The following is a 24,650-nucleotide window of genomic DNA, read 5'->3' as shown; positions in this document are numbered from 1 at the left end:
CCAAGCCCAACTTCCCCTTTTCTAAAGGTTAATTGGAGATGAGTCTCAGGTCCTTGTGTGCCTGGGCTGGCTTTGAACGTGGATCCTCAGATTTCAGCCTCCTGAGTAGCTAGGAGTACAGGTATGAGCCACTGTGTCCGGTTCTTGTTATATTTTTGTTGCTACTACACTGAAGGAATTTTGCAATTTTACTTCATTTTTAAAAATTTCATCCTGGGCTAGGACTTTGGCCTAGTGGTAGAGTGCTTGGCTAGCATGCATGAAGACCAGAGTTTGATTCCTCGGTACCACATACAGAGAAAAAAGAGCTGGAAGTGGTGCTGAGGTTCAAGTGGTAGAGCTCTAGCCTTGAGAAAATCCAAAGACAGTGCTCAGGCCCTGAGCTCAAGCCCCGGATTGGCAAAAAAAAAAAAAAAAATCCATCCGAGTGTTGTTATATAACGAGCACCATTCAATATGCTTTCCCATATAGGTTATTTAATCATATTTTTGTATATTTTCTATTAGGGTTAATTTAATGAGAGATTATGAATGATATAAGCACTTCACAAGTTTAATTTTTTTTCCTAAGTCTACTTTAGTGTATACATACTAGAATTCAGAAAAAAATAAAGGAAACAAGACACTAAAATGGTGATGGCTTCAAAACCGATTATTCATAAGTGCTGTCACGTAGGTCAAGATTGCAAAATTTACAAATAAAACTATTGAAAATTGCTCTGATATCAATGAAAGTCACTTGTAAATCTTTGGCTTTGCAGTTGAAGGAAGAGATCATCTATTAGAAACTGACAAATTAAGTATTATAACTGTTATCACATAATTAACAAGCATTATAATTTATGGAAACTATCATATTGCCATCATTTTTCTCATAAATGTTATTTCAGATTCATGAAGTTCTTTCAGAGAGGGAGATTGAGATCGGATGCCTCATTCTTCATATTCCAACAAGGTTGATAAAGCTCTTAATTATGTTTACACATGTCCCTTTCCGTGCCTTATTGGCATTTTGACTGGCATTTTTAAGGTCTTCTCATGATCTGTTTAAACTGTTTTAATCTAGTCCTACCAGTAATTTGCCCGTGTTTTCCACACTAACTGATCATTTACTCAGCAATTATAGATGATAGAATCAATTATCTCTTTACATTAGAAGTTATGGTACAAAAATTCATCAGATCAAATGAAAATACATTTTGTTTAACTAATAACATCTTAGGAAAACTTATTTTCTTAGATTAGAAAAATGTGATGTCTCAGTATTCTATCATGTTTGCAATTATTCTCCATCTTTGCCTTCAAAGTACATCTTCCTTTTATGAGATATTTTTTGGCTCAGGACTGATTTTCTAAGAAATCACTTAATAATACCATCTGGAAACTGTGATAATTTATTTTTTGCAATAATTTAGACACAAACACCTGGATTCATTAATCATGATTATTTTGATAAGTAGGATAACTACTATAAATTAATAATAAATTATGGCACAATGGTTTATGTGGTTACTGCTAAAGCAGACAGTGAGCATTATTTTTCATATCATTCAGGTTTGTTTAATGGACCTAGAGTAAAGAGAGATCTTAGATAAATAGTTGATAAATTATGTACAGATTCACAAGATCTATATTTAACTAAGTTCCAAACTGGTCATGGTTAAAACCTTTGCTCTTATGTAATGGGATACTTACAATAGATTATAAGCATTTTTCATGCTTCATAATTCTGATCCTTTTAAATACAATAACTAATACTAGGTTTTCAGGTTCAAAGGGAGAGCAATTCCTATTTTTACACTGTAGCATTACAAACAATTTTAATACTCATAAAATAAATATATGCAGAAAATAAGTGACTTATAAAAATTCATAAATACTCTATAATTAATAATGCCTATTATATAATGGGTTTTAGCCTTAACTACTAAAAATCTCACTACTAATAATATTTAAAAACATAATAAACTGTATTTCTGAAATTAAAGTTCAAGTATTAAATAAGAGCTGAAAAACTTTCAATATTTTCTGAAATTAAAGGTCAAGTATTAAATAAGAGCTAAAAAACTTTCAATATTTTCTCTTATTTAAATCAGAGTGATAGTCTTCCATTCTTACATTGTTTGTGCAAACATAATTAATGTGAAAAATACAGGGGAAGTAATGCTTGGAAAAACAAAGCAAAACAAGGATACTGTATAAACTGTTGCTTTTTCAATAAACAAATAAAGAACAAAATTAAAAAGTATTCTACATTTTAACACTTACATCACTCCATCTTGGATTTGAAGTAACTTGATGAAAGTTGACAGGGAACTTACCAGTCAAATTACAAATGAAAGATGTAATGGATGTGAACAGGTAATCATAATTTCATTTACTAAGCCCAACAAAACACTCTAAATTGGATCTGTAAGTTGAAAATTCTTATTCATTAATCCTCAAGATTTATAAATTAACATTTGATAAGAAATGAAAGAAAGGGTTCTGAAATGCAACAGGAGAAATGACCCACAAAAAATCTGATGCAAATATGGTAAATAGCTCCTACAAGAAATCCTCCTTAATTTGTCTTTGGCTATTGTAAAAATTGTAATTGTTTACAATACCTACATCAGTGGATTGTAAACACTTCAGTCTAAAGATCTCTTACAGTCTTGACAATTATTAGTAATTCAAAGAAAATTATTTTACATAGGCTATATCTATGTTTATCATGTTTAAAATTTTAAAAGCTTCAAAATGAATGACAAGCATATATTCCATTAGTCAACAAAGAAATGAAGTTCTAACACCTTGCATAGCCACTGAAAAGCTCTACAGTATACTTGAGAAAAAGCAATAGTCAAACATTCAAATGACATCTTAATATTTAATTTCTTGGCTTTGTTAAATGCCAAAAAGGGTTTCTGGGGTCCCCCAGAATTCAGTGGCTATATTTTGAGATAGAAATTAAGAATTAATTTCAAATGTGATGAAAGTAAGTAGCACCACCACCTTTTTAGATAATTGCTTTAATCTATTATATACCATAATAGCAGTTTATGATGCCTTTTAATTCGTTTTATTTTTATATCTAAAGTATACCAAGATATTAGCTTCTCCTAAGAAGTTTGTTATTACTTACATTACTAACATTGTCTATTATCTTTAAGCTTTCTCAGAACTTGCTTCATTTAGAAGATTACAGCTCTCAAGTATACGGTCTAAATATAAAATAATGCATAGTATAACAATGTGCTTAAAAAATGTTTGCATCAAATAACCAAACAAAAAAAAGCAAAGCAAAGTAAAACCAAATAGGTATTTTATGGCACACAAAAATGGAGTGAATGATTCTTGGAAGACACAAAAATAATATAAAATCATCTCCAAAGGAGTGGTTTATGAAGTCTTGAATATTCTTGCACACTAGTGGTTGAATGAAGACAAAATATTGATCCAAAAGTTATTTACTTTGAGAGGTCATTAGCAAAGAGTTATTTTTAAACAAACCAAAAGTAAAGGTATGTAAAATATCTATATAGTAAGACATTTTAATTAGGTAGTTGCAAAATGTCTATTTTCAATGTTTATTTAGCAAGTTTATAAATAGAATTAGATATAAATAAATAGCAATAGATAAAACTTGCAATCATTGGGTATTAGATTTGTGTGGTTCCAGTGAAGAAAAGCATTTTTTGTTGCTATGTTCTTTCTTAGTACAACTACAGCAAAATTATTGTTCATCATCTATATATGTTAAAAAAAACAAGAATTCATGCTGCTCACCTTTATCATGTTTTTCCCTTAAAATATTATACACTTATACATATTATTTGGTAGTATTAATATACTGATTATTTCCTTTTCAAATTATCACTTTAACTCATTTATTTATTGTATATTTCAGTATTTTGAACACCAAAGGTATAAAACAATGATTATATCTATATAATTTCTAACAACTACCTGAGCAAATTAATGCAAATTCTATATGTTATATTTCATTTTTAAATCCACATGTGCTTTTTGTCTCTTCTTAGGGATTCATTATATAGTTACACACACAGTATAATAACAAAAAATATAAACAAGTATTTTTATAATTTGGTTCAGTACACATGAAAATTCCCTTCTTCCTAGTTCATATGCATATTTTACCCTCCCATTCCCATCCTGCATGTTGGAGAATGGATGAACAATCGTGGTTTTCCACATTGTGTTGTAATACATGAAAAGTTGACATAGTAATCAAGTAATTCATGGGTGGTTTGGTGTGTGGATTTAGGCAATATTATTAAGTAGCCAAAAAGTGTCTTTGTCATTCTTCTACCTCTTCAGAGGTGTTATATTCCTGGTTCCAAGTTCCCTTCTATCCAGGAGAGAATGTACCATGTCTCATGCTTGTATTGTACATTGACAGCCCAGTGTCTCACTATGTCTCCATCAGCCTTTTCATCTTCCATCTCCAGGCTTCATATTTCCTTCCTCTAAGTAACTTGTCTGTTTCATCTTCCCAGGTCTTGCTCTCTTGTAATAATTAGGTTAACTATTTGTTAAATAGTTTGCTCAAGCTCAAGGAAATGTGCATTTTGAAAACTAGGTTTCATGGCTATTATCTGCTAAATATATATATATATATATATACGTATATAGATATATACATAACATACATATATACATATATATATGTAACAGATTTTGGCACAACCAAAGTGAGGGCTTCCTACTGTGAGATCATGTACTCAAAATTCCACTACACAGGCCCATAGTTAGATCCTATTACTAAGTCATGGCAGTATTGAAGTCAAATTTTCATATTTAGTTTGATACTTAGGGCCAATTGATTCTGCTATTTATCATGTCAGATGAAAGGAACATAAAAATCCTCACCGTGGCCTACATCATGGATTGTAGGTGACCCATGGAAACAACTGAAACCCCCCCCCCCACAAAATCACCTATATTGGTGGTGGGTCAGAGGTCTACAAATGTCACTTGATCAGAGCTATAGATTCATTGTGACTCTACATGTACAGCAGAAAAATTTCATTTTTAATTAATTAATTATTATTATTTTCTGCCAGTCCTGGGCCTTGAACTTGGGGCCTGGGCACTGTTCTTAGGCTTTCTCAATGCTAGAGCTCTACCACTTGAGCTACAACACCTGTTCTGGTTTTTTTCTATGTATGTGGTACCGAGGAATTGAACTTGGGTCTTCATGCATGAGTACCAAGCACTCTTACCACTAGGCCCAACTCCCAGCCCAAGTAGAAATATTTCTAGCAAAAGGTCCATTGACTACAGAAATATTTGTAAAAGAACATACAATCACTTTCAAAAGATATGGGTACTCTTTAAAAAAATTGATTTTTGTAGACAACAAAGAAACAGCAACCTTATCCCTGGATGGATGATAACCACAAAATTCTGAAAGCTCTCAATTATTCAAATTGATTTTTTTTATCACATTTTATTAGCTGTCTGCTGTATTCACAAATTCAATATTCTCTTACTTTTAAACTGTTCAGGTTTTTTTTTAAGTGTGGCATGCAAACTCACTGATGAGGGATGCATTTTTTTATTGTCCATAAATGTACAATGTTGAAGATGTCACCTCCAAATAAACCCATGGTTATTTCTCTCTTGATTTCTCCTTAACTTCTCTCAGGGACCCTTTCTTAACTGGAAACAGAAAAGGCTAGATTCCTTCCCACCACAGTGATCATCTACTTCTGGTCAGAAGAACATGAGACATTAGTTGGTTACTATTTTTGTAAACCTAGCCAACCCCTGCCACTTGCCCAGAGATAAAAATCTTGCACAATCAATGATGGCTTGGTAAGAGTTTTCCAAGGCAATTCTTGGATAAAAACTCTTTGACAGGGGCAAATGAGATTTACTTAAAGTGATGTCTCCAGCAGTGATCTATGGAAATAGCTTCCAGGTGAATTCCTATAATTTGACTACATCAGAGATTTGTGGATTTTAAAAATTTCTTCACATAATTATCATAGATAAGATTAATTCCTCTCGAATCTGGAATCTGCCCAAACTGTTCTTGTCAAGGGAGTAGGGGATATGTGAATCTATTTTTTAAATCATCTGTTTCTAAGTTAAAATTCATAGGTAAGCTTTTAGCATCAAAGTAAAATGGATAAAAAATTTTCAAGTTGAACTTAACATTTAAAACATTATATTGCAACTAAATGAGTCTTCAAGTTTTGAAGAATGCTTAATTCCTCAAAAGCTTTTACTTTGATATGTTATTGAAAAAAGAAAAAAAAACCTAAAAAACTAGTTTTTAAATTATCTTCCCTTGATAATGTCACATTCTGAAACAGGACACCCTAGGCTCAACAAAGGAATTAGAGGAAAATACTAAGAGGGTTGTCTAAATATAAAAAAGAGTTGTTTATCTGGCATCAGAATCACTTGACACAATCTGTCTAATTTGTCCCTTCAGATGTCTTAGCATAGAAATAAGCCCCAGCAGGAGAGAAAAAGTTCCTTTAGGCTCACTCCATCATTCTTGCTTGACCCATACTTATATTATGCTACTTCAAGCAGAAATGTGCTGAGAAGCTTACAAACAAAATATGAAAAAGCTCTTTGGGGGCAGTTTTGTCACTTTTGACAGCATGCCTCCAGATGTACACACAGCTTCCTCTATAGACCTACTTCTTGCTCACTGAGCTATGACATTGGGGAAGTTTTCTTCTTTAGGTGTTCAATAGTTTAAATCACCAGCACTGAGAAAAAAAAGGATCAAGTAGAAAGAGAAGTATTTTGCCACTATTTGTCCCTACTTCTAATAATTTGTAAGAATTTTAGGGAAAAATAATAAGTAGGTAAACAACATCAAAAAAATAAAACCAGAAGTGTTTGATTGGAAAGTGGCTGGAATATTTAAAAGCAAAGGTTGTGAGTCATAATTATGGCTACAAGGTAGGTTTAGACAATTCTTAGTTGTCTTTTCCTACATCAGGTGTTCTAACCCTGTGAGTCTTTGGTTATTCCCCAGTAACAGGGATAAGAATATCTGAGTCATTAGCTCATCCTTTTTGTGTGATAAAAAGAGAAATGAATGACACTACACTTGACTCAATGTGAAGATTTCTTTTTTCTTTCTTTCAAATGTAGAGTCTTATTTTCAGAATACAGATGGGATTATGTGAACACAGTTGTGAGGATACTTAATGAAACCTAAGAAAATATTCCTAAAACTTCCGTAAGAAGTAAACTAGTTAACAGGGACTGGCTGGTTATTTGTATGTTTATATCTCTGATAAGTTTTTCTCTCGGGGCCTTAACCTATTTATTTCTGATTAGGCATTTGGAGAAATACATGGTAAAATTATGTTATTTATAATAGTCAGGAAACAATACATTTATAACAAATATATAAACAATACATTTAAAAACAGGTATTTTATATATCATCTCATGATGAAATAAAACAAGAAGGCATGTTATATTATCTAGTTTTCCTCTTGATTCTGACATAAAAAAAGACTTCAGATTCAATTTTAGCACTTTAACTGTAAAGGATGTATGTTATATATATACTGGAGCTTTACTCAAGGTAAACTTGTGATTTTTTTTCATGTAAATTTTAAAATCCATATCTATGATGAAAAAGCTAATAAAATGATTATATAATAGTGCTTAAGTAAACAGTACTAAAAATAAGACTAAAAAAGAGGCATTCAGTTATTTTGACACTTATCCTTTGTATAATACTCTAAATAAGAAAACGAAAAATAAGAAAAAAATCAATTAAACTTATTAGATAGAAGTAAAATTGTGAGGTGGAATTTTATTTCTAGAATGTGCTAGTAAGACTAGCAAAAAAAAAAGGAAACTCAGGCCTTTTGTAAACTATAAATGAGGCTGAGAAATCATACATTCAGAACTTCATAGATATTTAAGCTAATTGGTTTCTGGGAAACTATAGCAACTTCTCAGAGATTTGCCTCTATTGCCCTCCATTTAATTGATTGAAAGGAGAGCTTTAACATTTCTAAGAATAAAGAGAAAGGCAAGAGGTTATAAGAGTTTGTTTTAATTTTCTGATAAATCAGAATCATAAAATCGAGAACTCCATGGCTAGAAGGTACTTAACAGGTATTCAAAGAGAGAATTGTTTGTATATATGATTTTGAACTAAATTGAACTACTTTTATAATGATGTTAGTTTGATTTCTGTGCCTGAGCATGGCTGTCTTTCTTGGGGAAAAAATTTGCAGATGTAGGAACAGATATGGACTTGCTTTTCTGTCTTAATTTAGCTCTGGGATCAAAGCTAACTTCATCTTTCTGAAAAGCATGGGTTTATTTTCTTCCATCTGGGAACCTGAGAAGAGGGGAAGTATTGACTATGATAATTCAACTCATTAGATATGTTTAGATGTAAGCTCACATGCATTCACCTGGTAATGATTTTCCTTCTGTCTATGTTTCCAATGTGGAACTTTGTTTTCCCAAATGTTTCTGCCATTACAACTCTCACTAGATTTTTGCAGGGGATTAAATGAGAAAACAAAAACTGACACACTCATTTTTTGCTGCATCATATAACAATGGCTCAGAACCCAGTAGTTTATGAATGAAATAAAGATACTTTATTTATTACACAGGCACTTGGATATTCACATGCCCAACACATCTGATACACTTAACAACTATGGAAACACGAATGGAAAATGTCTGCTAGTAGGATTGAGAGAGAACTTTCACCATGTAAAGGTGAATGAGTGCATTGACAATTTTTCCTTTACTCGCCTCTAAGAATTTCCAGAAGTTACACTTTAAATAATAGGCAACAAAAACTTATCTACATTCCAACTGGTATGCTAATTTGAATCGTGACCGATTTAATCTTTTATCACAATGCAACATATTTATAGTCATGCTTGAACAGATTAGGTTAGTAAGCATGCATTCCATTCTGCAGTATGAGTACTGTTAATCTATTTCCCAACAAAGATTGGAAGATGCCCAGTGCATAGAAAAATACAAATCACTGAAGTCAATATAATACGAGAGTGATCTTGGAACTTACACGGTGGTGATGAAGTCCTAAAATGCCATGCCCACAAAAGCACATTAAAAAGTGGATAAACATATTTCATCAGACAATCTCTAAGAATGAAAGCTTTAAATTGGGGGAATGTTCTTGCTGTGTGCTTTGAACAGGGCCTTTCTGCTCACCTCCTTCTGGCTTGACTGGTCCATCGGACATCACCTTCCTGAGGGCTAGCTGGCTTTGGTCTTGGTTGCCATTGGCTGGTGGAGGCAGATTATCAGACTGAGTTCTTTGAATAGGGAGGACTCCTGCTATGCTGTGTCTGTGCTGCTTCCTGGTATGATTAGACTGACCGCTTTTATGTGCTGCTGTGGCAGTGTGGGTGAAATGGAAACCCAGAGTATGTATCCTCAGATGGAACCAGCTTAATGTTATTCATGCAAACACAAGTGTTCTTTTGCTCTATTTAAGTTGTGTTTTCAAATGCCAAAATGACACCACATGCACAGCACTGAAGGGAGTTAAAACTGGCTGTTTCTTTGAACATGACTAAAGGGATGGGGAAATGACTAGAAAGATGGGAAGAACAGCAATCTCTAGTGGCTGGCTAATGCCATATGGACATAACACTGCTCCTGTCTTTGGGAGCTGTCTAATCTTCATTTAGAGTTTGCTAAAATTACATTAATCGATAAAATTTTCACAAATGAAATGAAAATATGACAGTCGGGTGACATGAATTTTCTACTTTGATTTACATTTACTAGATAATATCATGTCTCAGATTTTTAAGGATTTCAATAGTTAGGCAAAAGAAAAAAAATAGCCTGAAAATGTGAAATGTGATCCACAAAAATGGACCCAATCATGTTCCTGAACCATGTTACAGTGCCTCAATGTATATTCTTATGCATACTTTAATCATAAGTATTTTTAAAGTAATATGATTTTCTTCACAATTGCATCATGAGACTGGGAAATTTTACACACAGAAATCCACATCTCACATACATCCTTCCTTAGTGCTTTTAAACCTGGTTTAACATGAGTTTTTATTCTCTAGGTTCTAAAACATGACTGCTGTTTTTTTTTTATTTCTGTCTAAAATTTTAAAGTGTTTTCAGTTGCAAGAATCTCCTTGCTCATTTGTTCTAAATATTTGTATGTTTGTGCTTTTTTTAGCTTGTAATGCCTGGAAAATTGGTAGCCCCTTTGTGCTTATGATCCCTGCATTCTAAAGAATATTTAAGCACACATAAAAAGGACTCACAACATTGCTTTTTCTGCCTGTACCACAGACACAGCTACCGAATACTATGAGCCAGGTTGGGTGATGGTGAAGACAAAGGAGAAACAGCCAGTTTTGTTGCAGTCTATGTAAATTAAAAACAAAACACAACCAAAACAAAACCAAAACCAAATATAAGGGAGAGCATATTTATGTATTGATACCATTCTTACACAGACAAAGGGACAGAGAACAGAGTGAGCAGGGGATGCCAAAAACGGAAAGCAAACAGGAAAAGGACAGCAGGAGAGAAAGGCAACAGATGAACATTAAGCTGCCATGCTGAGGAATTTATTTGCGTCTTTTACTTGGTTGAATGCGGAGCTGTTGTACGGCGGCTTCAGCTGCCGCTATAGCAGCCCCTGCATCTTCCAGGTGGGTCTGAGTAACGCTGGTTTTGCTTTGACTGCGAGATGGTCCATGAGAACGGAGATGGCCTTCAGATGAAGATTTGGAGCTACCAGGACTACTATGAGATTTCTCCATGGTTGGAACCTGCATGTCTGGTTATAAAAGGGTGAAAAATAACACGCGTTAAAGTTGTTCTGTCATCCTTGGTCTACATATAATTATAACGAACTGTCTACATCGAGCTAAAAATTATGTTAATACTGCTGTGTATGGTTCATGGATGCAACTGCTTACCACACAAAATTATTTGCAAAGCTATTTGGAGGATGATAGGAAGAAAGGATCATGATCTTGAGAAAATGGATGATCATGAGGAGTAATATATCTAATTAGTATCAACTAATTACTATATTAACCATTGGTTTCAGCCAGCAATTCTGCTCATTCTGGTAGAGGTTGGGAAAAAGACAATGTGCCTATACTGATGAGAAGTTTTACACAAAAGTGAAATGAATTTTAGGATGAAAGTATTTGAAACTATATAATCATTGTTTTCAGCAATTAAAAATACTTTACCATGCACACATTTTTTTTTTTTTGCCTAGGAGAGAGATGGAGTGGGGAAGGGAGAGAAGTAGAGGGAAGATTAATTTTTATGTTAATCATCTTCCAGAATGTTAAAAGAGACACAGATGAGTTGGAGAGGTAGAGCTCATCACTCATCCATAAAGCTCATTCATAATCTATAGTACTCATTTTAGTCAATGGGTCAGCATATGAATTGAATTGCCTGCTAGATATGGCCTCAGATTTAATCTCCTAGAATACTTACTAATAATGCATTACCTTTTAACACATCAAAATACTTTCTTAATATGATATACTTTCTGACAGGTACAACAGAGTCAAAGAAGCTATACTGAAGAATGGTATAAAAATTATATATCTGTATAACCCAAGTAGCTCAGTATATCTAGATAAGATATCACAGTTATTCTATACAGGCAATAATAACTTTATAACAAGGTTTGAGGTTCTATTGTAAGACGATACAGCAAAGTTAAGTTATTTAAAATGGAAATGCTGTGCATATGGCCAAACTTAATGTATGGCAGTGCTGATTAAACAAAAAAAACTGTTGAAAATGTTTTGGTCTAAAATTTAGGAAAGATTTAAGGAAATTTTATTACCCTAACCATTTTGATGATGAATAAAAACATTCTTGATATAAGTAAAAGTAATATGTGAAATTATATTTACAGAGTAAGGCCATATGAAAAATCATATACTCAAATATACTCATTTAGCATGATTATCTTTAGCCAAGGTACTAAAAGGGACTTTTTGTTTATGAACTATACCACTTTGCTTCTTTCTAAAATCACATATATCATTGATTTATTGGAACAGAAAAGATGAAATATTTCATGTACCTCATACTGTCCTCTTAACAGGTTTCGGTAAAGCACATAAAACAGAAGATTGTCAAGTGATATACCTAATTTATGCTGAGCAGACTAAAGCCAGTTTCTCAAATTTCAGATCACTCTGCTAGATATTATACTAATATTTTAGCAGAATCTGACTTTCAATACACATTACACAGTCGGTATTTTAATATATCTATTCTATAATTTAGAGGTTCTTATGTCAAGAATATACTGAGGGAACAAACAGACAAAATGCTATTTCTACTTGAAATAATTCCTACCCTTGGATGGATCAGGGAAGATACCATGGCTTCGGCTTTTGATAACAGAAGGCTTTGGGGACTGCTGGCTGCTTTGACTGGAATGAGACTTGCCATGATCAATGCTCTCAGTCTGTTCCTTGAGTGGATACCACCTAGGAGTGTTATCAAGATGAGATGTGCTAGACAAATCAATCAATACCTGAAAAAGACAATAAATTTATGAAATTCATGAATGAAGTTATAATGCATCAGTTATATTTTTTGTGATCTAAAATTTATGCCAAGATACATATGTATGGTAATTACATGTGTATGAATATTATAATTTTATCTATCTATCTATTTATCTATCTGTGTGTGCAGGAGATATAGGATCAGCATTATTAAATATCTAGCTTATTTCTACTATAAATTCATTATCTCAGAACTCCTTTAGTTCACAGAAAGATTATTTATTTCTCTACTTAAACAAAACCCAATCTTACAAATTAAGTATAAATTATGTAGCAGTTTACCAATAACCATTTCTCAGGGTTCTGTTTATCTACTGAAACAGTAATTTGCAAATACAGATTACAAAACTATTTAGAAATAATGATTTTATAAACTGAAGAACTATGTCTTGAAGAGGAGAAGATGGGGAGAATGTAGTCAAGAATCCAATGTATAATTTATATAATGAAGAAGAGTAGAGAAGAGGGTAGTGGAGGATGGACAGATGAAAATGTTGAAAAGGGTGACAGTGAAAATGATACATAGAATTTATAAACTTCTTTGTTAATTGGCAACTCCTTTGTACTACTACTTAAAGATAACAATAATAATAATAATAATATAAATAAATACACAATACAAATATGCTTTCTAGCTTGCTTTATTTGGTAGTTTACAGTGGCAGCATGGAAGGAAAATGCAGTCTGGGGCTTACCTCCCCAAGGAAGTCATTTGAAGAAAATCTATCATAATCCCAAACTGTCACCTCCAGGGTTTTCTTCTTTAGCTATAGTTCAAATAAAATGGACATTAACTCTATTTTCTATAATAAGTTTTCATTATACTTGCAATTTATTTTCATACTTGAATCATGTCCATTTATATAAAAATACTGTTTTACCTAAACAATACTTATTCTAAATACTATATAAAATGTAAACAATTACCTTGTATTCTAATGGAGTTTGATAAATAAAAGCAGTATGCTGAGAACAAATTGGTAACTTTATTTTATTTCTTATTTATCTCTACCTATCTATCCACTTTTTTAAAGTAGAAAGCAAAATCGATGTTCTTATAGAAAATTCACAAGTTGTAATATAATCCTGGAAGATGTAACTGCTTAGACAACTCTTATTGTTTCAGTGATATCCAGAATATGTAATAGCAGTGTCTTATTTCTGCCAGTGAAATTAATATGTGTTACATTAAAACACCCAATTGTAAGTTTTATGTTTGGCCATATAATCAAACTGATCTTCCAGAGGACAAATTAAGATCTTATGCTACTTACTGAAAAGGACAGATTATTTGAAATTTATTTTACATGAATGATTTCTTCCTGTTTGACTTTATTCCCTCCTCTGTCTTTAACTTTATGAACTATAATTTCTGCTATGAATGCAAAGTTTTGAAGCTCAGATTTTCAAATGTACATTAGTATCATTTTGCTTAGAGTCATTTATTTGTAGTGATAATCTTTTATGTTAGTCATTATTTTGCCTTCTATAGTTAATCTACTAATAGGATTCATGAGTTTTGAGTCAAAATTCTAAAATATTATTTCATAAAATAACAGATTGTTATATATTGAATCATATTTTTGCATTTTTATTACTTATGTGTGTCAACATATGAATTGTGATGTACTGACACTTAAATTTTGCGAAATAACTATTTTATAAACTGAAGATTGTCAGTGGCCTGTTCTCTTTCATTCACTTACTGGTCTGTTTTCAGCAGTAAATAGGTCAAAGGTATACATTTCATTTAACGTAATATCTGAACTTCATATTTGAAATGTTTGCATCTGTATGGTAAACACTGACTAACAACTATGTTTTTTTAGCCCAAATCTGTCTGGTAGGAAATAATCATCACATACCTGTTCCATAGAAATGCTTTTATAAATTACTGTTTGATTCCATTCGGGATTCAGACTTTTCTGGACATATTTAGTCCTTCTCTTGTACTCAGCACTGAATTGGAAGAAAGGGAAGAATTAGTTTGATTACTTAGTTGTCACATAATGACTTCATAATCATGTAGCCATATAGACTTTTAGGATATTCATTTCAAATGACTGTGTAAGTATCTAGTCCTTATTTTATTTTTAAACATTACTTTAAGTTGAATACACAAGAGCAATTTAAACAAGTTGGATGCCTTATATTTTGTTTTCCCTAATATTTTTTTAAATAAATGCTTTTAAGTATTCTAGCTATTCTATAATTTTAGAAACATTACTTTTTCTCTAAGGTAGAAGCTAGCCACATTAAATGAAAGGAATTGTCAATACCATTTGTGCTACAAATAGTAACGTAGTTTTTAACATCCCAATAGTTTATGTCTAAACGTTAGCAAAACTACATGGTCTAGGGGCTGCGAGTTTAGCCTAGTGGTAGAGTGCTTGCCTAGTATGCACGAAGACCCGAGTTCAATTCCTAAGTACCACATACATAGAAAAAAGCTGTAAGTGGTGCTGTGGCTCAAGTGGTAGAGCTCTAGCCTTGAGAAAGAAAGTCCAAGGACAGTGCTCAGGCCCTGAGCACAAGCCCAGGACTGGCAAAAACAAAAAACGTACATGGTCTAACAATTCATTTTTTCTAACAAAAATCTGTAATGGCTGTATTTAAACAAATGATTAACAGTTTTTTCCAAAACTGATGTTGTATCATCATTCAATACGCTTTGTAAAGTATGAGATTCAATGTTTGTAAATCTCTTCCAAGGACAGTCTAAATGTTCTCTCTTGAGCAATAGAGTTTTGAAGGTTATCAGGTCACTCAAGTGTGGAGCCAAGATTGAGATAAAGAGTTTCTTCCTAAACTCAAATCTTAAAATATTGCAAAAGCAACATTTTTCATAAACATGCTACCTTTGTTTTCATATTTATAAACTTGGACAGAACAATCAGGGAATTAACAGGTTTAAAGGGAAAAATATCAAAAAACAAGGCTATGTATTAAATTTTTCTGTTTTTGAAAATCACAGTTCGCAAATCAGTATTCAGTGAGACTATTAACCCTATAAAAATGCCACAAATTTTTAATCCCTTGTACAAGTAGAGAAATAGCAATGTTCAAAGTGGCGAATATAACTGTAATCCCTCTATTAATTACAGAAAAAATATCCCGATTTACAATAAGTGATGAAAAAATCAGACACTTGATTCTCCGTGTACATCTTCCTGGGATATATTGACTTAAAGAGAGAAGTGTGTTCTCTCTGTCTGAAAAAGATAGCACAAATTTTTTTTAAGTAAAAGATTGTCTAAGTTAAAAAAAAAAGAGTTTCTTCCTATGTCACCTCTTCTGTCTGGCATTGTGATTGAATCTAATGTAAGAGCCAAGAAGAACTCAGCTTACTTCTAACAAAGGCATTCAACTGTTCAAAAATAAATAAAGAATTTTATGACTTTGTTATACAAAATAAATCGAAAACATCCTAGGGGATGTGTATGGACAACAATTTAAACAAATAGGAACTTTTATGGATTGTGGACAGAAAGTATAGCTTTTCATACACTTTTGGGCAGTATCTAATTAAGTATACATTCCTAGTTACCCATACCTAGAATATTCCATTCTTACTAATTCCATTTTTACCTTACCAAAATTCTCCCATTCATGAACATAAAAGAAATTAGTTCAAAAATATTTATTGCAATAGTTTTTCTAACTGCCAATAAGAAAACAAACACATTATTTTATAACCAATGGAAACCTAAACAGCAATTCATAGATAAGACAATGGTGCATATCTTTATCTTAAAATCTGTGTGAGATTCTTGACAGGGAGTTTGGCCTAGTGATAGAGCTCTTGCCTAGCATGCATGAAGACCCAGGTTCAATTCCTCTGTACCATATTCATAAAAAAAAGTCAGAAGAGGTATTATGGTTCAATTGGTAGAGCTCTAGTCTTGAGAAAGCCTAAGGACAGTGTTCAGGCCATAAATTCAAATCCCAGCACTGGCAAAAAAATCTGTGTGTGATTCTTTATTTTCCTATAATTTCAACGGAAACAGTATTTGTCCTGGAAAAAGTAGTTTGATATGCTATCAGGAATGCTGAGAGAGTTTAGCTAGATTGAGATTCCAAGTATAGTGGTAATGAAAACTAGCTATGATCACAGGAAAATCTCATTAATGTGAAGAGACCTGCACTTTGCCCAAAGTGTGATGAGAAAAGAACTGGAAAGAGACACTTCACATATACTCCTTCAGAATTTAAGATCTTTTCTTGTCATTCTTCAACTGTAGCTTGCCTGACCCTTGTGAGCTCAGGTATAAATTGATCAAAAGACAAGAAAAGTACATGAAAAATAAAGAAAATATGTTTTTAGTTAACAAGGTTTTCATTACTTAAATTATTAATGCATTACATTTTGTAACAAGAAAATTTGCCTAGTTCTCCTTCGCAATGTGAAAAAATTGTGCATAATAGAGTGATACACATATTTTGCAGTGATAACAGGCCATTGGGTAGCTGCAAATGATATATTCATACTAGGTATAATAAAGAAACTAAATGTTATTAAGAGATTGTTATGTGCCCGACATTATGGTTATTATTTAGATCAATTCACCTACATACAGAAAAAATTTTTGCAAAGGCTACTGCTACTCCTAGTTAGCAGAGTAGGAGATAGTTTTATGAAAATCTCATAGCTTATATAATTAGTAGGGCTGAAATGTAATAGTTTGTAAAAAACTTCTCAAAGATGCATGTAACAATTGTTCACATTTACAAAAAAAGGTGTTCTGTAAGTTAAATGAACACTCACTAGTCTGATAATGGTTGCTTAGTTTGTGTAAATGAAGAAGGGGAGATTCTGAAAAATGTAATCGTTATGTAAATGTGTAAAAAGTGTGTCTGTTATGTAAATGACACGATCTCTTTGAAGCAATATTAATTTTATGTATCATTCCAAATATCTGGATTTTGTTCTGAAATGTGAGAATGAATTGTACTAAGAAAATTATCAGTGTCAAATTTCACTGCTTGTTACAATTATATGGCTTGAAAGTTTCTGGGTACCAGTAAAGATGTAATGGACAAACTATTCTTTGAGACAGATTTTTCTGCCTTTAAAATGATCAAGGGTCCTCTTCTGGAGAAATAGCTTGTCGGGATTAATAAATGTACCATATTTAAAAATTACAGACAAGACAAATGCTGTACCATTAACAATCTAGATGAAATTAAAATTCTTATTACTCTCTTGCTACAGATAGTACATGATTCACCTTCTCAAGTAACACATATAATTTATGATGATGCAGTAAGAGACATGCTAAATCATGCTTTTGATTAAGAAGTACTATTTGTTGATAATATAATGGTGGAACATGCTATGTGTTATTAGCAAACAGGCTCTTACCATTGGAGCCAATCAAAATTATGTTACTGCTAATATTTTATAATAAGTAGTGCTGGAGTGCACAGCTGGAATGTAGTACTGGAAATTTAAAGATCAGTTAATTCCTTTTAAAACATGACTCCAGAATTATATAAAAGATCCAGTAAAACATGGTCTGTGATTATTACACGAGAGTCTAAGTTTTAGCAGACAAATTGTATTTTCTACTTTTATGAGTCTTATTATACACACACATACTAAAACTAGTTAGGAAAAATGTGACTTTCTGTAATTGCTAATTCAATAGATTCTCGAGTGCAGAATAATAAAAATTACCGACCACATCAAAGTGCAGATCAATGTACATAAAAATAAAACAAGTATAATTTTAGGCATAACATTATAGCTGAATAGTGAAAGAGAATAATCTCTACCTGGCATTCTGGACAACCATGACTTGACTGCATTGATTCCAAGAGGGAGAATAAGAGATACAACAAGAAAGTAGGAAAGACAGGAAGAAAAACGTTAGGAACAGAAATAAGGAAAGAAATATGATATTAACATGCAGAGGAGCCATACCACAATATATAAATGATATAAAGGCAGGAAATAACCTCAGAAATTTAATGAAAATAATGATTCACAATTATTATAAGGCCTTATATCTTCATCATTAAGAGTAATTTAATGGAAAAACTAGGTATTGAGTATAAATAGCATATTAGCTGCTTCTGAGCCAACTTTCTCAAATATCATTGGAAAAACTATCTAAGGACAGCTTAAGTGATGTATTCTCTCTCCATTCCCTGTTACTATTTCCACAGTGAGCTGACATATTCATATTACTTGCTCATCTGTTCTGGTTATAGTGCTTGCAAAATTCAAATGAAAATATAACCTTTATAAATAAAAGGTAGATATTCTTATGTAGTATAAAATATGAGTCTGCAGAATACTGTTAGAAGATAAAAATAAATGACAGTAATAAATGATAGTGTTTATTTCAATTCATTCATTCATTTAAAAAATACAAGTGACCAATATTTGATAGTGGTTCTCACTTTCACAATATTTTATTAAGTTAACACTAAAGATTTGATGATCAAACTAAATACCAAAATAAAATGTGGTTTGTTGTTACTTTTCTATACTCATCTGAAAAGACAGCCAAACTCTACAGTTATGAAAATGTACAAATTAATTATTATGAAATACAAGACTCTCTGAGGCTACAGGGCAATTTGAGTAATTTCTATAAAATTACTGAAGATTCGAGAAACTGTTCAGTAAATTTAAACTAGAGTACCAGTACCAATGATTTTCAGTTCTCAAGTTGAATTACAGGGTAAGATAAAATAGAGACTATACTGAATTTATAATTTTCAAGTCACTGAGTGTGACTTTGATTTGTTTTCTCTGACACGCTAGAAATCATGGTGTACCTACAAGAATTCTCTCAATATCAACAAGAAAACTGAATTCCAGTTAAACTGGTAATCTGTCCATGGTGATAATATTGGTGAAGGACAGAATTAAATGCAGTGTATAACTAATTTGAATACTTTTTAAATATAGCAATTAGAGAACCATAATTTTTATGGCTTTAATGCTTTAAAATTTGTTGACAGATCTATCACTCAGAAAATAGTTCGAGTGAGCGCATGTAAAGTCTAAGAAGACTTTACTTTGGATGGGCAATATGTTCTATAAATATTATTAATTAAGGCCTCAAACCAGCTACAAAAATAACATGAAGGAGTTAGAGGAAATTAATCATTTGTGAAATTTTAAACCATTATGGGGACACAGGTATGATTATTTTTGAGTGTTTATTCTATAGAAATATAAAAGAAAATATTTGCACTAGAAGCTACAATAGCTGAGATTTACTTTAAAATAGTGTGGGTGTGTGCAGTTTAGAAGGTAAAGATGAATATGACTGGCTCTAAGTACTGATGGTTGCTGCAGAGCCAGGGGTAATGTGATGGGCCATAAGGCGTTCTCTTCTTCTGTATTACGATTAAAAATACTTCCCACTCCAAAAAAAAGCTCCAAACAATATTCATATAATCACTTCCCAGATTAAGGAAACAAATAAACAACAAAAATATCTTTACTATTTTCAAATTACCACCTTAGGTTATTTTTTCATTTTATTGCTACCACTTCATAATTGCTTATTATCAAATCATGTACATTTAACATAATTTCTTCCAATAACTATATGATTTGTGGGTTAGTATTTCACATTACTTATTTAAAATTAGCTATCTCCAAGATCACTTTATTATTAATTAATTTGAGTTGGTGCTAAGGATGTTAACTACAAGCTCTACCACTGTATAACAGCCCTGGTCCTGAGTATAATTTATATACATAAAACAAGACATTCAAAAGACATTTTCCATTTATTTATCAACATCAGTCTTTCAAACATTATTCTGTACTAGAGTTTGTTAAACGTTGATAGACATACATGAGAAATATCACTGAAGGAACACCAAACTATTAGAACATAAACATATGTGATAAAGCTATTCACTGAGTACTGATTTTTCAATGGAGTTTGAAAATGTGGGTTAATTCTTTGAATTCATTCCACATAGTTCTTCAACAGACTGCACCAGTTGACTGGTCATCATAGGAATGGCTCCTAGATTGGAAATGCATGCTGCTTTGCTCTCATTGTATCTGTTTATATTTTGATCACTACTGTTCCTAGAATCCTTGAAGGCTTAATTATACACTTTAAATTCTGCCTTATCTACTAATTAGAAATAAACTATCATGACGTAGAGAAAACAAAACAAAAGCTAATGAACTCAAGGAAAGGCTTTGAAATCAGAGACTAGAAGAGGTTAACACTTCTTTTTTTTTTGCTTATATCATTAATTACTGTATTATTGGTAAAATAAGTAAAATGATTATAATTATATATGTGTGTTTTATGTATATGTTTTAACTCTCCAGATATAAGTACTTCATGCATCGTTATTAGCATAGTATTTAAACAATGTGCTGTAATTCTTAGAAGACATTAGTTCTTTACTTACCCTCTCCCAGGAAGAAGGTACACTTTAACGAACGGGTCAGAATACCCATTGTTATCTCGAGGAACAAGATTTCTTGCTTGTAGAATATGTATTATGAGATTTCCAAGATCATAGTTGATTTGAAGCTTTAGATTATAGAAAATAATGTCATTAACTTTGGAAAAGATGGAGTTATCATTCATTTTGGTGGCATTGGAGATCAAACCCAAGGCCTTATCCATGCTTTGCTAGTCTACCCACAGCTATAACCCCAGCTCATCATTCTATATTTTACTACTGTTTCTTCTAAAGTCTTATAAAAAGCATCAACTCTCATTTTCATTTTATTTGTAATTTAATAGAATAGTGAAATGTCAAATTTAATTGGGAGCCCTAAGGCACATTTTCATTTCTAGAAAATACACTGTTTATTCCTTAAATGGTATAAAGTCTTGGCCTATCTAAAGTTCATTTATAGAGATAATAATAGACTCAATGACAGCTGCATTTTTACATTAAATTTCTGTACATAGAAAAATAGTACATGATACTAGTAAATAGTACATGATACTAGTGTTCTTTATTAATACCAGAAGATTTTAAAATAATTGGATAATTTATTACAAAATATATTAAATAACAGCAGTAATAAATACTAAAGAAGGAGCAGTAGATAGAATTATGTAAAGATAAATCTGCTAATGTAAAATTGTGTTTTTCAAAATGTGCACATAATTTCTATTTCTGTGTCTACTTTCCTTACAGAGTGGGACTGGGCATAAATAGCCTCATTTCTTAATTTGAGAAGCTGAGAAAAAAGGAAGAGTCATGTCTCATCAGTTCTTTTTTTGCTTATTTTACTTGTTATTGCAGTTTATTTCAGAATTGATGACTTCTGTTCAATGATTCTTTGTTTGGTTTATATGAAATAAAGTGACATCATTTTTTCACAATATTTCATTGCAAGTACAGTACTTTGAGAGACATTACCAAGATCTTCATGGATTTATCACACTAATTTCCTACTTGCCTTGGCAAAATACAACCAGACTGGCTTGTATATGTGGCTATGTGACTAGTAGCTGGCCAGTGCCATTTATGTGGATGAAAGTGACTCATAGCATGTCTAGATCTAGCAGATGAAAACTTTCCATGGTAACTTCAGATACTGTATGTGAATAGTATCAGCTTTATTGGGAAAACTTCATAGATTATTGGCTGTTGCACACTGTCATTGAATAGTGAAAGATTTACAATAGATAGATGGCTGATAGATAGATAGAAAGATAGATAGATAGACAGATAGATGTATGTGTGTTTGAGAAGCCAGAATAATTAAAAATTATGAAGTTTAGAAATTCACCTATTTTTATCCATTTTTGCCTATTGAAGTGCTAAGGATTAAATCCAAGGCTTAGTGTATGCCACACTCAGGCCTATACCACTACGATGAGAGTATGGTCCTTCATAATTTGCCTATTTGTAATTGAAAGGTTATTTCCCTATCATGTAGAGCAAGCCTTTGTCCTTTTCAATGGTTATTTTTAAATTGTAGTTACAAATCCATAAATAAAAATACTAATGTAGTTTTTTTATGATATATCTATATTAAAAATAGGATAAATATTGATGAGTCAAACTTCTGCTTACATCTCATTTCAGCATAATTTTAATCTGGTTGTGTTTCTTGACAGAAAATGAATCTTGAATTACATGGCTCAATTCTGAAAAATTCAGAAAAGCCTAGAGTCCATTGCTAACCATGATAAAAGCACTGTGAGTAACAAAGTAAAATACTCTAAGAGGTGGGAAGTTTAGAACCCTGTGCTACAAAAGGAAACAGCAATGCAGAATAGGAAATATGCGGCAATAATGTCACTGAAATTTCACCAGCTTCCAAATCTTTTCTTAGGAAAAACTCTTCCATTATTTTTTCCTCTCTGTCAGCCTTGGATTTCCTGTTCAAATGTTGAAGCACGAGTCTTTTTTTTTCTTTTGTAACTGAAATTAAAATATGCACACTACACTGAGAATTCCTGTCACTTTTTTGCTCTGAATGGATTTGGAGAAAATCTGGGGTGGCCCTGGACTCAGTCCTGAGAGAGAATAACATGTCCTTAATCACTATACTCCAAATGCCAGCAGGTTCGGGAGGTGGCTTCATTACCAATAAGGTTTGGCTAAAAAAATTAAAATAATATCATGAAATGACTGCTGAAAATTATCCCCGGTATTAAAAAGAATACTGTGAGGATAAATCTCAACTACAGAGAGACATGTAACTGCTCAAGGGAAAGACAAATAAAAGTATAAACAGCAGCAACATAACCACCAGCCAAAACCAAACAGTAAGGAAATGGAAAAGCTTAGAAAACATTATATTAACTGAAGTCAGCTAGACCCAGAGAAACATAGGTTGCATGGCTTCCCCTGTTCGTGGTGGCTAGAATGAGCTGAAAGACCTGTAAGAGAATACAGTAGGTAGTATAAAAGTAGTTGCAAATAAATTAACTGAAGTATAAGAAACTCTATGGAGAGCTCAAATAGTAAAATTCCTTTGAACAATGAATTCAAAGCCAACAAAATAAATACTAGGAAGTGGGTACTAGCAAGGGGAAGAGTCACGGCCAAGGGGAGAGGAGTGGATAAATGAAGGGATGATGTGGGGGAGTACATACCACAGAACTGATAAGAAAGGGTAGGTCGATGTGAGGTGAAGATGTTGAAGGAGTGACACTGATCGAGATGCACTATACACGTAAACTGCATTTGTGGGAGAGAGGGTCGAAAGGGATGGCCTTAAACAAGATGGTCTGCATTGCTACCCTGCCTTGGTGAGGGGGCAATTCCTTTGGACAACTACTTAATGGTAATACAGAGCATTTAAAGAAGTTAAAAAATTTTAAAGAATAAGAGATTCTAATGTTTCCTTGATTGCTTGTGAAATGACAAAAGGCAGGTCCGTGGCAATGCTTCCTCTGTGTGGGGAGTAGCAGTGACAGGCATATGTGGAGGGCACAGGAGATCAGCCTGGGCAGTGAAAGTTGCTTCTGGGTAAGGTGCTCATATTCTGTGTTTTCTCCATTTGCTCACCGGCACACCACCTATGCTTTCATCAGGATGTGCCTTGGTAATTAATCACTTATACTGATGATTCAGTCTTTGAAAATTATCTTATTGAAATTATCTCTTTCTGAAAATTATCTTATTCTTTTTCTCTGCAAATACTTTCCTTATTCTTCCTTATTCTTCCAGAATACCCACTCCTTCTCTTTAAATGAATTAGTATCACTATTATCCTTGGAGAATAGTTTCTGAATGTTTTCTTTAGATTGTCTTGGACTCATCAGTAAGATTGTTTCTTTACTTATCTGAAACTATCTTCAAATTTTTACTTTACATTGTGTTAATTATTTCTAGGTGACAGTTTTTATTTACCTTAATTAATTTGTTGCTACTACCTAAAGCACCCTTTTTAGTATTGTTTTAAACTCTAACCCACTTTAAGATTGAACTGTCTGCTGTCTGTTTATCTCTAGTCACAATGTGCAAATACAGAAAAAACACAGACCAAAGTAAAATTGATAGTGATGTATATTATTTTTATTTTATTTCCCTGGTCAAGATTCTTTTTTTTTTTTTTTTGTCAGTCCTGGGCTTGAGCTCAGGGCCTGAGCACTGTCCTTGGACTTTCTCAAG

General features: G+C 32.4%; 1 protein-coding gene across 4 annotated transcripts in view; it reads right to left on the bottom strand.

Moving 5' to 3' along the window:
- The window catches only part of Pclo (piccolo presynaptic cytomatrix protein), a 263,933-nt gene that overhangs the window by 34,713 nt on the left and 204,570 nt on the right, over positions 1-24,650 (bottom strand). For 2 of the 4 annotated variants that reach the window (XM_090332893.1, XM_090332891.1), the window contains 6 exons: positions 20,973-21,097; positions 18,351-18,377; positions 14,441-14,534; positions 13,271-13,342; positions 12,361-12,541; positions 10,607-10,801 (listed from right to left, as the gene is read on the bottom strand). In XM_090332893.1, coding sequence (XP_090189019.1) covers positions 10,607-10,801; positions 12,361-12,541; positions 13,271-13,342; positions 14,441-14,534; positions 18,351-18,377; positions 20,973-21,097 — 694 coding nt within the window. Of the gene's footprint in view, positions 1-9,195; positions 9,379-10,606; positions 10,802-12,360; positions 12,542-13,270; positions 13,343-14,440; positions 14,535-18,350; positions 18,378-20,972; positions 21,098-24,650 lie in introns of all 4 variants that reach the window. The other 2 variants (XM_090332895.1, XM_090332894.1) reach the window with 2 other exon arrangements.

The sequence above is a fragment of the Megascapheus bottae genome, chromosome 5 (assembly GCF_031878675.1).
Source record: "Megascapheus bottae isolate mThoBot1 chromosome 5, mThoBot2.hap1, whole genome shotgun sequence".
NCBI classification, from domain to species: Eukaryota; Metazoa; Chordata; class Mammalia; order Rodentia; family Geomyidae; genus Megascapheus; species Megascapheus bottae.
The sequence above is the reverse complement of the archived record's forward strand: the minus strand, read 5'-3'. Positions and strand labels throughout refer to the sequence as shown.